Source organism: Cucurbita pepo, chromosome LG08, assembly GCF_002806865.2.
Source record: "Cucurbita pepo subsp. pepo cultivar mu-cu-16 chromosome LG08, ASM280686v2, whole genome shotgun sequence".
In the NCBI taxonomy this organism is placed as follows: domain Eukaryota; kingdom Viridiplantae; phylum Streptophyta; class Magnoliopsida; order Cucurbitales; family Cucurbitaceae; genus Cucurbita; species Cucurbita pepo.
In genome coordinates this window covers 670,100-684,701 of record NC_036645.1, presented here as the reverse complement: position 1 = coordinate 684,701, position 14,602 = coordinate 670,100, and the positions used below count along the sequence as shown (strand labels likewise).

The following is a 14,602-nucleotide window of genomic DNA, read 5'->3' as shown; positions in this document are numbered from 1 at the left end:
GGCCCACGGCCCATAACCTGGCTGTCAGGTGTAATGTCATGCTTCACGGGACTGAAATCATGTCCCAAACTGGGCCCATCTAAAATGGGTCCATTACTACAAAGCCCAGGCCCAGTGCAAGGCCCCACGGCCTAACGCATAAAGCTCCAAAAACCCAGGCCCAAAAAATCTCATCTTCAAATTCCAAATTCCAAAGACCAAACGGCTTTGATTGTCCATGGGCCAACGGCCCATAACTTGGCTGTAAGGTGCAATGTCATGCTTCACAGGACAGAAATCATGGTCCCAAACAGCGCCCATCTTAAATGGGTCCATTATTACAAAGCCCAGGCCCAGCGTCAGGCCCCACGGCCGACGCAGGAAGCTCCAAGAACCCAGGCCCAAAAATCTCATCAACAAATATCAAATTCCAAAGCCCAAATGGCTTTGATTGTCCTTGGGCCGACGGCCCATAATTTGGCTGTAAGGTGCAATGTCATGCTTCACAGGGCTGAAATCATGGTCCCAAACAGGGCCCATTTCAAATGGGTCCATTACTACAAAGCCCAGGCCCATAGTAAGGCCCACGGCTCAACGCATCAAGCTCCAAGAACTCAGGCCCAAACATCTCATCTTCAAATTCCAAATCTCAAAGCCCAAAGCGCAAACGGCTTTGATTGTCCTCGGGCCAACAGCCCATAACCTGCTGCAAGAATGTTTGGGCTAACGGCCCATTATCAGGCCCAAAATATTTTCCGTTTTCATTTTTTAGATGGTGTTGACAAAGGTAGAAATAGCTTCATTTTTTTTTTTACTTGCTTCAATAATTTACCGATTTTCTTTTCTTAGTACAATAAATATAGAATATGGAGAATTAAACCTTTGACCACAAAAAAAATAAACACATGATAAATATAGCTGATTTCAAATTAAGTACAAGTTCTAACAAAGAGAAACATCAGGATAAATGACAGGAGCATTAAGTATTAAAATATACATTTAACCTCAACAAATCTTAATCAATAATCAATGAGTAAGTTAGAAATACCTTACCCAACTGACTTCCACAGCCCTGTAGCCATAGAAGACTGCAGACTGGTAGCATCACTCTCCAAGGAAATAGATACCTCCATTGGCATAGCTGAAGCAGGATTCAGATCAGAGAATCTAAAACACCCGAGAAGTCGTTCAGGAAGCTCACATTTTGTTTGACCTTCAATCAGAAACGCTACATCAGCTGTCATGGCTGTGAAGTAACCAAACACCAAATGAAACATGGCCTGCGCCACAATATTCGATCCAATGTCGATGTCGACTTCAAAAAAGTTGTCACCTACGACGTATTTACACGAAAGCATACGCCCGACCACGCAGATCGCTTGCTCCCCAACAGCCTTTTTGACAATCCAAGGGCCTTTTATAATATCAGCAATCATTTTAAGCCTCGAGTTTCTGAAGTGGTCGTCACCTTTAAGGAACTGGTCGATCAAGGAGCCTTTGGTAATGGGCTCTGTCGATGCAAAGTAAGAAACAATGTTGTAATTCTCTTTGCTTGGAAGTTGTAGATTAAATGCCCAGATGAAAGGCCTTGGACCTGTAGGAAATGAATCCTTAATAGCCTTCTGAATACGACTGTTTGGATGGTTCAATATCCCTCCAATCTTTGCAGAACTCCTTATCCAGTCGAAACCGAGAGGCTTTAGAAGCGTTTCGCCTGCAGGAACTTTCACCTTAGTTGAAAAATACTCTGGACCTCTCACCAGGAACTTGTCCCCATGGGGAGAACCCCAACAATTTGAATGGTCAGCATTTGCATCAAGAAATGGAACATTCCCTCCTGATTTCACTCTTTCAATCCATTCAAGCTCATCTTCACCAACATTTGCCATAAGTCATCCTACATACAGTAATATATAACTCAATTATCCAATTGGCAAAAGGGCAAGGAATTTATGTAAAAGAGAGAAGAATTCTCTATGATGAAAGACTACTGCAAGTAGAACGATTACTGAAGTAACAATATATGTGCGCAAAATTCTGAACAACATTAATCCAACAGCCACCACATAATCTACACAAACTTAGGAGTCTCAGCCTGGCCTCTAATTACCACTCATTCTATGCTTCTAGTCTGATATGCAGAGATAACATTGGGGATGTTGAGTAAAAGGGAATCCAAAAATATTGAGAATTTAATATGAGGAACATTCATTGTTGTAACAGAAGCGGAAGCAAGATCGATCACACTCACACACCCTCAAACATAAATTAAACAAAGAGACACAAAAATTTACGTGGTTTGGAGAGAAGAAATTCCCCAACATCCACGGGTAGCAATCAATCTTAATAATCAAGTGTTTACAAAGTGTATATCTCACAATCTTGCACTACAAAGTCTCTCAACAAAACTCCTCCAAAATGTCACTCAACAAATACAAAAATGACACTCAAACTCAATCAAACTCAACCCTTTATATAGATATACAAGCATTAATGTCATACAAGAATCAAGATGATTCATCTATCAAAATGGAAGATGAACAAAAAGGGTTATGAACCAAATAAATGAGAGTTATGAACCAATAAATGTCAATACATGCATAAGAGATGCATGAACCTATTCTTCATGACAACTTAAAATACATTCGTATTTGACAATTTGACAAGAGTAATTTTTAACACTGCCTGATTTCTATGTCAATTGAGCTCAGAAATTGAAAGGAAAACAACATAAAATTGCCATGAAAACGAAAATAATACATGAAAACTAAAATCCCCTACATCTTACTTCATTGCAGACAACGAACCTTCAATCATTCCCCAAGTGAACTTTCAATCACCAATAGCTTTACATTAAGTGAAATTTTTTGACCAAATATGAATAAAAACAGAGTTAAAAGTGGAATATTAAACAACAATTTCTGTTTCATGTATTCAAGTAGTTCATAGTCACTATTACTTCTAAGCCAATTCAGCTGATAATCACGTAATTTTCCTCTAATCACCACTCAAATATGAACATGACAATGAACTCAATCATAACAAGGAGTCCAAATTCACAGAACATGGAAAGGTATCATCAATCCAAAACTCAACTACTACAAACCAAACAACTCAAAAACCACAATTTCATCTCTCGACAGTCGAACGCACGATAATTTAGCAAAACTAAACTTGCAAGAGCACAGTTCCAACCTCAGATGAATAGTAAACAAAATTGGCAAGAAAAAGCTTCAATAATTTACAAGAAACCGAAGCAAATCCATACCAACGACTTACGAGCGCGCAATCGAAGAAACAGGAGAAAGCAACCTCAATCGCAAGCTGCAGAGCAGAGATTCCAGCAATGACAACGCACTAAAAACCCTAACCAGAGAAAGAGAAAGAACAGAACCACGTAATCTTGGAAGAAATTTCAACTTCTACCATCCACCTTAGTAAGACCAAACTTCTCAAAATTTCCACATGTTATTTTCATTGAAACGCTTGGAGATTGAAAAAGTAGAGCAAACGAGTTGTTTGTTTCTCCACTTTCAGAGCGTTGAGAGATTCGTGATTTAGGTGGAGCTTAGTTGCTTTAGAACAAAGAAAAGCATCTGAAGAACCGTCGCAGCCATTGAAGGACGGAAGGAAGGCTCCAGAAAGACGAAAACTCAAAGGTCAAGCATTAATGGCGATCAATAAAGAACCATTGCTACTTTCTGCATAAATTCAATCAGTGATGGTCGCTTACTATTGGCTGTTGATAAATTGAATGAAGATTTTATTGAAAGGATTCCTAACTGTGTATTTAATTTCCATGGACACGTAGGTATTTCTTTATTTCCACGTCATTTTCACCACATATGAACGAATTATAGAGGAATAGTCCAATAAACAGAGTGGATTGTGAGATCACATATCTATTAGAGAGGGAAACGAAACGTTTTTATAAGGTAAACAGACCAAAGCGGACAATATCTAGTAGTGGTGACTTTGAGCTAGTACACCAAGCGGATCAAGACCTATATGCTACGGATACTTGAAAAAGTAACTTCATTGTCTCAGTGAATCACTCTACCAACTAGATGTAACGACCGAGATCACATATATTATCCTCTTTAGGCTTCCCCTCAAGGCTTTAAAACACTATGCTAGTGGAAGGTTTCCACATCCTTATAAATGGTGGTTTGTTCTCCTCCCCAACCAATGTGGGACATCACAATCCACCCCCCCTTCGGGACCCAGTGTCCTCGCTGGCACTCGTTCCTTTATCGAATCGATTTGGGACCGCCCCCGAATCCACCCCCATTTGGGGCCAGCGTCCTTACTAGCAAACCACCGTGGGACATCACACTATAAAAGAGCGCATACTCGGTAGGTTAGAAAAATCTCTTAGACCAACCCGAAATTTAAAATTAAATTATCGAGTTTTTTTTTTTAATCACGTGTTAGTGTATACATTTGTCTCATTACGTTATTCCCAGCATCTCAATGCTAGTCCGGACAATTTTAAATATCTTAAATTTTGTTGGTATAAAAGGAATTAATAATACATAAAATTTAAAATCATTCTAAAATTAAATCAGCTTTATTAAAAGGATATTATATGGTTTATATTTAATACATTAAAGAAATTAAAATACGTGTAATATAAGCTTAAGAAAATAAAAGTAAATAATTAAGATATGCCAAAATGAGATAAATGGGGCCTCCTATCTGGTCCCCACCCCACTTTTTAATATAAAATAAATATATTTTTTCTATAGTAATATTTAAATTAAAATTACTCTTTTTAAGATTATTAAATTTTAAATTTTTAATATTTTATTTTATTTGTGGATATTTATTTACATTTTGAAATTAAAAAAAAAAAAGAATAATATTAACATTCCAAATTAAATTCAAATGGGTAAATATTGGCGTAGTTCAATGTATTATGAAAAGAAGGAATTAATGGAAACAGAAATAAGCGTTTAATGGAAAGTTGTTGAGGTCACCAAGGTGGTGATCCCATTTTTAGGGGTCAATTTCAACTCCTAGTATATCCCTTAAATTTAACATAGAATTGTATTTTAAAAAAATTATTCCTTAACATCACTCAAAAAATTTAGTCTAATCCCTAACGTGGGTCCCAACCAAAAGATATTTGTCTGTTCGTGTAGGTAATGTAGTTATGGTACTAAGAACTCCGTCGTCACCATATTTCGTAGCTCTTTGTCATTTATATTTGTGACCCATTTCTATTCTCGTTCGTTATAAGCATCTGCTAGGAATCACGAATCTCCAAAATGCCTCATACCAATGGAGATGTATTTCTACTCATGATCATTCTCTAAATTAGCCAGAACAAAGTACACTATAAGGCTCGATTCCTTTCTCTGGAGTCCTCGAACACAAAGAACACCCTTTGTGCAAGATTTTAGTCGCTTTGACTACACCTTCGAGGGTCACAATTCTTTGTTCAATATTTGAGGATTCTATTGTCATAGCTAAGTTTAGGACATGACTCTGATACCATGGTATGATATTGTCCACTTTGAGTATAAGCTCTCACGGCTTTACTTTGGGCTTCCTCAAAAGACTTCATACCAATGAAGATGTATTCCTTACTTAGATTCAGTTCGGTTCATTATTCCCTAAATTAGTCAATGTACAATCCTCAACAGCATCCATGTGTCTATTTTGGTACCCGATAGAGTCTAACTCTAATACTCAGATTTGGGATTTATCACTTCACGACCAAATACACCAAAAATATCACTACTCATAAATACATGTCGTAACTTGCAAAATCTACGATACATCCATAGTCACGTGCACTATTGAATTCTTCGACTTCGAACTAAATACTCAACTTCACCCACTTCATTTCTTTGTTTCCTCCCTTTTCTTTTCGTCCAGTTATGTATATTAGTTCTCATGATTTTAAAAATTATAATCCACTTTAAATACGGAACGGTTAGCTAGATTACATTAATCAATTTTTTTTGAAACATTTAAGGTTCAAATTATATATAATTAAATAAAATGTTTTTTAAGAAAATAATTATCTTACCAAATAAAATAATTTCAAGAACCAAAAAAAAAAAAAAAAAAAAAAAAAAAAAAGTTTTTTCCCTCTATATATTTCTCTTCCCCGGAGAAATTCAGACTGTTCTCACGCTCCCCTCTTCTTTTTGTTTCCATTTAAGCCCCTCCGATGGCGCATACAACTTTGAAGCTCAATTCAATTCCCAACCACTTCACGTTTTCCGACACAATTCGCTCCAATCCCCACTCCTTCGGCCAAGTTTCGCTCCCCAAAAGATCCGATAATGTTTCTTCTTCTTCTACCGCCGCCGCCGCCATGGTTCACAAGAACGCCGGGATGACAAGCTTGTGGCGTCAGATTCACGGCTGCAATAACTGGGAAGATCTGGTGGAACCTAATCTTCATCCACTTTTACGGCGGGAAGTTATCCGGTACGGCGAGTTTGTGGCGGCGTGTTATAAAGCTTTTGATCTTGATCCAAATTCCAAACGGTATTTAACTTGCAAATTTGGAAAGAAGAATTTGTTTAAGGAAGTAGGGTTGGAGAATTCCGGTTATGAAGTGTCTAAATACATCTATGCTACCCCTCCCTTCATCAATATTCCTCCCATCCAAAACTCCCCACCGGCTTGCGGACGGTGGATCGGCTACGTCGCCGTCTCCTCCGATTATATGAGTACGAGACTCGGTCGACGAGACATTGTTATCACTTTCCGAGGTACCGTAACGATCCCTGAATGGATTGCGATTCTAATGAGCTCCCTCACACCTGCTCACCTCGACTGTTACAATTATCGCCCCGATGTCAAGGTTTTTAATCCACCCAAAAGCTTAATTTTTTTTTTTTTTATTAGTAATCGCATGACATACATTCTTATATTTTCCAGGTCGTGTCCTATCTGGGTTTCTAACGCTTTACTCAATCAACCCAAAAGCTTAAATTTTTGTAACTATTTAATAATCGAGTGACATATATTTTTACATTTCCCAGGTCGTATCTGGGTTTCTAACGCTTTACTCAATCAACCCAAAAGCTTAAATTTTTTGAACTATTTAGTAACCGAGTGATTTGTATTCTTACATTTTCCAGATCGTATTGTATCTGGGTTCTAACGCTTTACTCAATCAGTCCAAAAGCTTAAATTTTTTTGTATTTAGTGATCGAATCGATTGACATATATTCTTACATTTTCCCGGTCGTATCTGGGTTTCTAACGCTTTACTCAACCCAAACGCTTAAATTTTTTTAACTATTTAGTAATCGAGTAACATATATTCTTACATTTTTCCAGTCGTATTCTATCTGGGTTTCTAATGCTTTACTCAATCAATCCAAAAGCTTAATTTTTTTTTGTAACTATTTAGTAATCAAGTGACTTATATTCTTACATTTTTCAGATGGGTTTCTAACGCTTTACTCAATTAGTCCAAAAGCTTAAATTTTTTTTGTAACTATTTAGTAATCGAGTGATATATATTCTTAATTTTTTCAGGTCCTATCTGGGTTTCTAACGCTCTACACGTGCAATGAAAAGTGCACGAAATTCGGGCTCGAGAGCTGCCGGGAGCAGCTGCTCTCGGAAGTGTCGAGGCTATTAAACAAGTACAAGAACGAAGAGGTGAGTATAACCATGGCAGGGCATAGTATGGGAAGTGCATTAGGCGTTCTTCTAGCATATGACATAGCTGAGCTAGGATTGAACAAAAGAACAAACAAAGAAGCTGTTCCAATTTCAGTGTTTTCCTTCGGAGGTCCAAAAGTTGGGAATTTAAACTTCAAACAAAGATGCGAAGAATTGGGAGTAAAAGTTTTGAGAATCGTGAACGTGAACGACCCGATCACAAAAATGCCAGGCGTTTTGTTCAATAGCTATGAACACGTTGGAGTTGAATTGGTTCTTGAGTTCTTCAACATGCAAAACCCTTCTTGGGTTCACGATTTGGAGACTTATATTAGCTTGTTGAGATACCCGGAAGACGACGACGATAGCGACAACAGCGACCGCGACGACGATGGCTATGGCAGCGGGAGACGAAAAATTATCATTGTAATCAACAAAGCCATGGAGTTCCTATGTACCAATGCTCAAAACTTGAACATGTTTCCATGGAGGAACCAGAGAATTGCCTAAGTCAATCACAAAATTAGGTATATAATAATCAAAACTTGTGAATATTTTGTATTTCAGGGAATCATAAATAAATAAATAAATATTTATGCAAACCGTATCGTTATCAGCCTCACAGAGAGAGGTTTCCATACCCTTATAAGAAATGCTTCGTTCCCGTCATTCACCTATGTGGGATCTTACCTAATTATTTCAAACCAAACACGTTTGAATCTAGATACAATCTTATAAATCTAGTCTCTGTTTATTTAATTATCTACTATTTTTATATTAAAAAAAAAAAAACATTTCTATCAACTTACCATGTATAATATGTACATTATAACGCACCAATCAGTACGTCAATAACTTACCATAGGTACATTAATTTACCCGTTCATTATAACTTTTGAATTAACATTTTTATTTATTTAGTTTATACAAAAGAAAAATAAAACCCTATAAATTATTTTTACCATGCTAAAAATATTTTATATAAAATATATTTAAAATTTTTTAATATCAATGGTTGAATTAATAAAATTCTTTATTTATTTATTTATTTTACCATAAAAATAAATAAATAAGAAAATAATATTCCCTTTCCCATGTATTTTGTCTTATGGGCTAAGTTTGTTGAATATTCTTCGTGAGATGTGAAAATAAATTTGGGAGAAACCTTTAATAAATAGACGTTTTTTTGTCGTTATATGGTAGTTTTGTCCTAGTCTATCCTTACTTATCAAGAGTCAAACCTTTGACCAGTCGTCGAGTAATTAACCACGGTACATATGAATCTATTGTTTTAATATTGGATTATAATGATAATTCATAGTATTTGGAAACTAATTATAGGTCTACAGGCTGGTTAATAAGTATTTTAGTAGGTACCGATTCGATTCGGTAACACTATCTAAAATATCTTTCAACTTTTTAAATCGTGGAAACTTGTTTTTGAATAATAATACTCGTTGGTCGGAAAAAAGTCAAATTGTTTTATCTCGTAATATGATGTTGTAATTTAAAGAACGCGGGCTTGGTCTCGTGATTCGTGTTGGATTCTTGTCACTTTATTTTTCGAGTTTAACCACAAATAATTTGAGTCAGACTTATCTACCTCTCAGTACTAACACGAACATTTGTGAGTATCATATTTCTTTTCGACAACGAACACATTTATAAGATACGATAACAAATCCAACAAAAACAATGAAGCTTAAAAAGCTCCGAGATTCATTGTGAAAAGGCATCAACTTTAGGAGATAAATATCGAACTTAGAGTGACCATCGTTAACATTTACAGCGACGAAATTTCAGACAAAAAGGAAAGTGTTTGGTTGGTCGTGTATTGTGTCAGCATAATCGAATTCATGTTTTGTTTGAACATTCATTTTTTTTTAAAACAAAAAACAAAAAGAAAAAACAAAGTTACCATTAAATTTGAGCCTACTATATATGTATAAGCATGCACGTTAATTTCATCACGCCTTTAAATATTTAAATATTAATTGTATATCCGGTTAATTTTAGCTTTTAGGAGGTCTCGTGTTTATCCGGTTAATGTCGATGTCTACTACATATTAGGTCATTCAAATATCTCAACGTTTAACTACTAGACTTGTAAATCAAAGAGTACTATTAAAATAGAGGCACGATACTAATTCTTTAAATTTTAAGTTCTTCACGTCGGTTGAGCTAACAAAAAAATGTAACAGCCCAAACCCACTACTAATAGATATTATCCGCTTTGGCCCGTGCGATCCCACAAAAACCAATACAATACATCGCCTCTTACCAATTGAGATAGTATTCTTTTATTATAAACTCATGATTAAACGAGCAGACATGAGACTTTTATCCAACAAAATAATTAAAAATATATATATATAAAACAAACGTAAATTAGAGAAACCATTGATTATGTATATATTTATGGTATCTACTCCATATTATTACAATTGTTTTGAGCTTTTTAAGGTAAGTTTGAACAAAGGTGAGTTTGTTATGTTTCTACGTTTTTGTGGGAGGTACGATGTATCTTATATACCTACCTAGTTTGCTCCTTAATTCATGCAAACCGTTTTGTAACAATGTCAGACACTTGTCTGTTGGAATTAATGTTGTGATAATCTCTATTTTTTTACTGCATTTAGTTCCTCTCCTTTCACTCTTTTCAATTTAAACAGTAATTTTTTCATTTCATTAAGACAAGATACGAGATTAAGATGGTTAAATGGGCCTAGGTTGTCGAGGTGTATGTGGGCATCAGAACTCGTCAAAGATTATATGGGCCTCAATTAATTTTCAACCAAACACCACTTTTTTTCAAACTTTTTAATCTTACTTTGAAAGTTCACGGTCACGGGTATTATTTTTAACGGTTTTGTCCATATACTGTTAGTGAGCCGTCTCCTAATCGAATGCATGTATTGAAAGTCACGTAAAACTTACAAAAAATTTCGGAGTAATTATTCATCTATTACTGTGACGCTTTATGTCGAAGTTGTAAAAATTCACTGAATGAGTGATAATTCTCGTAAGACTTCCATATTTGTACTACTATAACTGGACACAATCCGTTCGTGAGTTAATTGGCTACCATGATTAATCTGATTGAAGGGTTAATAGTGTAATTATACACTGAAATGAAATTAAATTAAATAAACAAAGGAATCCCATATCCAAGAATCTTAAAAGATTCTCAATGAATAAAAAATGGATAAAATTAAAAATATATATAAATTTTAAATAAAGAAATGACATATAACTCTAGATATGTACGGACATTCGTGGGTTTGGTCTTTACATCTAGATCTACTCAACACATCGACTTAAAAGCTCGAGATCTCAAATTTATAAAACAAAATAGATTGATATTAAAAAAATTATAAATAAAAAATAAAAAATAAGTACAATTAATTAATAAACATTTAATATTTGTTGTTATATTGTTTAATTGGGATAAAAAAAAATATAAATCAAAATTGAATATTATTAAGAAATAAATAAATTAAATAAACTAAATATTAGATTTAATTTAAAATTAAAAAAATTNACAAGTGGCTGCGTTGTTGAAATCCGACTGACTATTGAGCGCACGCCATGTAAGACAACGCTTTTATTATTCAATAAATTAAATACGCAAACTTTTAATATGATTATTTTATTTTTTATTTTTATTTTTATTTTTTAAAAAATTGAATTATAAATTAGATTTAAAAGAACGAATAAATTGTTTTCTGGGGTTTCATCTTTTTTAAGAAAATATTGAATTAAAAAATAAATAGTTTTTCGAATTTAGAATCTCTATGTAAAATTCCGAAATTCAATTAAAATATAATTTAAAAATGAATAAAATTGTTGAATAACTTAGACCGTACTTGGAAATTTGTGGACCATTGAAATATATATATTTTTTAATTTGCATAAATTAATTATTTTTTAAATTTCTTTAGACAAGTGGGGGTTAAAATATAGGAAAGAGAAAACGAATCAAAATTCATCCTTTTCTTCAGAGCCTCCGGCAGCTCAACTTAATCAACCATGTGTTATCCACATTTCTAAAATCATTTTTAATTATTCTTAATTACATAAAAATTAAACCTATACTTTTTTTAAAATTATATAATATATTTATATTATGAATATTTAATATTTAATATATATATATATATATGCTTTATAGAGCATACAATTATTGAAGCCTTTATGTAAAAGGTTGAAAAAAACATTAAAGAGATTACGAAGAGAGGAGAGAGAGAGAGAGAAGGGTGGTAACATCAACGTCAAGTAAGGTTATCAAAGCCCTTAGGCGCTGCCTCAATAAGCAAAAGCATCTATTTAAATATTAATTTAATTTAATTTAATTTAAATATTTATAGGTATAAAGTACTCTGTTATTTCCTGTTATTTTTAAATCGCTTTTCCCCCAATCTCAATCTCAATCTCAATCTCATTTTCTTCCAATTTCATTTCATTTGTTCATACAGATCCGCCATATGTACCAATCAACTTCCTCCTCTTCTTCCTCTCACAATTCCATGCCCTCCTCCCACGCCGGTGGTGGAGGTCTCACTCGCTATGGTTCTGCACCTGGCTCTTTGCTGAATTCGGCGGTCGATTCTGTGATCGGGAAACGGCATCCAGACTCCGATGCGTTTCTCCGTACGCCGCCGTCGTTTGGCGGTCACTTCTTCTCCTCCGCTGAGTCTTCCGTTGTGGAATCCTCTCGGAAGGTTGTTCAATCGTCGTCTACTTCCAACGATCTGAAATCGTCGGCGGTAGCGGCGGCTGCCTTGCAACGGTCGTACGGACTCCACGATTTGGCGCTTGAGGATTTCTCTACGGCGAGAGATTTTAATAGCAATGGTGGTCAATCGTCTTCCTCTTCGCCGTTGGTTCGCCAGAGAAGCTCGCCGGCTGGATTTCTCGGCCATCTCTCCGTCGCTGAAGGAACCGGTAATCTCTCTCTCTCTCTCTCTCTCTCTCTCTCTCTCATTTAGTTTTTCCTTCGCCGGCGCGTGGTTTCACCGCTTTGTTCCCAAGAGGCCAATGGCCGTTGACTTGCTGGCCAAATTTACGAAAATATACCGCCGAGTTTTCAAAATGACCTAATTACCCTCTTCGATCGCATCAATACCTTTATTTTTTTTGTAATATCAATTAATCGTAATTTTATGATTAATTATAAATATTTTTGGTGTATTTTTAAAAAAATAATAATAATAAAGCATTTTATTTAAATCCACGTCATAAATCACGTGCAAGAGGTGCCAGTGATGTTTATTTGACTTTTAATTTTTATTTATAAATTTCCCGATCTTGAGTTGGGTGGAAGCCGACATGTAGTTTTGGTGGGCTACTGTCGTAGTTGTTTTCAAGCATCTTTAATAATGGAAGAAAAATGGAATCCACTACTCTTCCTAATAGGGAAATTATCCAATACGGTAAATTATTCTCGAATTTTTTCTCCCATTTTTTAAATTTATTTTTCAATGATTAATAATAAAATTGGTCTAAGTATTTTTAATATCAATTATTTATTAGATTCCGGTGGACCCTTCTATAATTAAATACTTTTAAATTCAAAAATAAAATAACAAATCATTATCAACCCGTAATTTTTTTGTATTCAGTAATTCATGAAAAAAATTCATTAAACGCACACGAGAATACTCTTTGGAAACAACCCATTAGACGAAAACGTATAAAAAGGTGAATTTAAATGTCGTTCAAGTTAACTGATACATGTTAGACGAACACGACTCTCCGCAATGGTATGATATTGTTCACTTTGAGCATAATCATTCTTTAAATTAGTCGATGTGAGACTTTCATCATTCTACCATACAAACTCAACTCGATGAAATCGAAACTTTGGGTATAAATATAGTATTATTGCATGAAAAAACAGGAGGGTTTTCATTGACAAGGGGAGGAGGAGGAGGAATTGGAAGGTTAAAGTCACAGCTGAGCTTCAGTGGTGGGCAGGATTCGGTGTCTCAAATGTCTTCCATGAGTGAAAGTGTTGTGGAGGGTAGCAGCTCCCATTCCTTTGCCCCCACAGCCTTTGCCATGGACTCTTGGGACACCTCCAACTCCATTGCCTTCGCTGCCCCTCATCCCAAACGATCCAAGCTTCTTCACTCCGATGGAGACTTTTTCACCGGCCTCGACTCTCAGGTATACACTCCTTTTACATGCTTTCGATAATTTAACTTAACGACACGAGATTCAAATTTTCGACATCTTTTTTACACTCTTTCAGTTTAGTCTACCACAAACAAGTTTTGAAATGGCAACTGTGGAGAGGTTGCTTCAAATCCCAGAAGACTCCGTGCCTTGTAAGATCCGAGCCAAACGTGGCTGTGCCACTCATCCTCGCAGTATCGCCGAAAGGGTCCGTTTAGAATTTTACGTGTATTGCATGTGTGACGTATTTTAACCTAATAAGTTAAATTTGTGCACAGGAGAGGAGAACTAGAATCAGTGGAAAATTGAAGAAACTTCAAGAACTTGTTCCGAACATGGATAAGGTACAATTCAAACTTAAGCGTAAATTTCTGTAACGTCATTTCACTCTTTTAAGCTGACCGATGATTACTATCGAAATCGTTATCTTATTCATATTTTATTACAGCAAACGAGCTACTCAGACATGTTGGACTTAGCAGTGCAGCACATCAAAGGTCTTCAAAATCAAATTCAGGTACTCTAAGCATCGGTAAATCAGTTGAATTATATTCCCGATCATTTTTAGATTATAATATTTTATTTTATTTTTTTCAGAAGCTTAACAAAGAAGTTCAGAATTGCACGTGTGGAAGCAAAGAGTGCTCGTAACGTCTGGAATTGTAAGAAAAAGCAAAAACAATGTTTTTTTTTTTTTTTTTTTTTTCATAATTAATTCCCAAAATTTAGTGGAATAATAAACTTAATTCTTCTTTTTTCGTGTAAAATAATTGCAAATCTATCTTTGACCCTCTTTTCGTTATTTGAAGCA

At 35.1% G+C, this 14,602-nt stretch overlaps 3 protein-coding genes across 4 annotated transcripts; 2 read left to right on the top strand and 1 right to left on the bottom strand.

Annotated features, from left to right (window-relative positions):
* Positions 1-860: 860 nt before the first annotated feature.
* LOC111799549 (protein ENHANCED DISEASE RESISTANCE 2-like) lies at positions 861-3,721 on the bottom strand. Of its 2 annotated transcripts, none has more exons than XM_023682906.1 (2): positions 3,248-3,721; positions 861-1,876 (listed from the first exon to the last, which is right to left on the bottom strand). In XM_023682906.1, the coding sequence occupies exon 2, from the start codon at positions 1,866-1,868 to the stop codon at positions 1,029-1,031; it is 840 nt and encodes a 279-aa protein (XP_023538674.1). In that variant the 5' UTR covers positions 1,869-1,876; positions 3,248-3,721; the 3' UTR covers positions 861-1,028. The 2 variants fall into 2 exon arrangements, with proteins under 2 accessions (XP_023538674.1, XP_023538675.1); XM_023682907.1 differs by having other exon boundaries at positions 3,259-3,721.
* A 2,404-nt stretch (positions 3,722-6,125) lies between these two features.
* Positions 6,126-8,175, top strand: LOC111800905 (phospholipase A1-Ialpha2, chloroplastic-like). Its single transcript, XM_023684816.1, has 2 exons — positions 6,126-6,802; positions 7,486-8,175. The coding sequence occupies exons 1-2, from the start codon at positions 6,161-6,163 to the stop codon at positions 8,122-8,124; spliced, it is 1,281 nt and encodes a 426-aa protein (XP_023540584.1). The 5' UTR covers positions 6,126-6,160; the 3' UTR covers positions 8,125-8,175.
* A 3,858-nt stretch (positions 8,176-12,033) lies between these two features.
* Positions 12,034-14,592, top strand: LOC111801134 (transcription factor bHLH128-like). The gene is made up of 6 exons (XM_023685121.1): positions 12,034-12,558; positions 13,514-13,782; positions 13,868-13,999; positions 14,070-14,135; positions 14,240-14,308; positions 14,389-14,592. The coding sequence occupies exons 1-6, from the start codon at positions 12,099-12,101 to the stop codon at positions 14,440-14,442; spliced, it is 1,050 nt and encodes a 349-aa protein (XP_023540889.1). The 5' UTR covers positions 12,034-12,098; the 3' UTR covers positions 14,443-14,592.
* Positions 14,593-14,602: the final 10 nt, after the last annotated feature.

What these genes read in the sequence shown, in the direction of transcription:
- LOC111799549 (XM_023682906.1), bottom strand. Translation starts at nt 1,868, where the DNA reads ATGGCAAATGTTGGTGAAGATGAGCTTGAATGGATTGAAAGAGTGAAA.
- LOC111800905 (XM_023684816.1), top strand. Translation starts at nt 6,161, where the DNA reads ATGGCGCATACAACTTTGAAGCTCAATTCAATTCCCAACCACTTCACG. An exon ending in ATTATCGCCCCGATGTCAAG is followed by an intron (nt 6,803 to 7,485) that starts GTTTTTAATCCA and finishes TAATTTTTTCAG; the next exon opens with GTCCTATCTGGGTTTCTAAC.
- LOC111801134 (XM_023685121.1), top strand. Translation starts at nt 12,099, where the DNA reads ATGTACCAATCAACTTCCTCCTCTTCTTCCTCTCACAATTCCATGCCC. An exon ending in CTCCGTCGCTGAAGGAACCG is followed by an intron (nt 12,559 to 13,513) that starts GTAATCTCTCTC and finishes ATGAAAAAACAG; the next exon opens with GAGGGTTTTCATTGACAAGG. An exon ending in TTGTTCCGAACATGGATAAG is followed by an intron (nt 14,136 to 14,239) that starts GTACAATTCAAA and finishes ATTTTATTACAG; the next exon opens with CAAACGAGCTACTCAGACAT.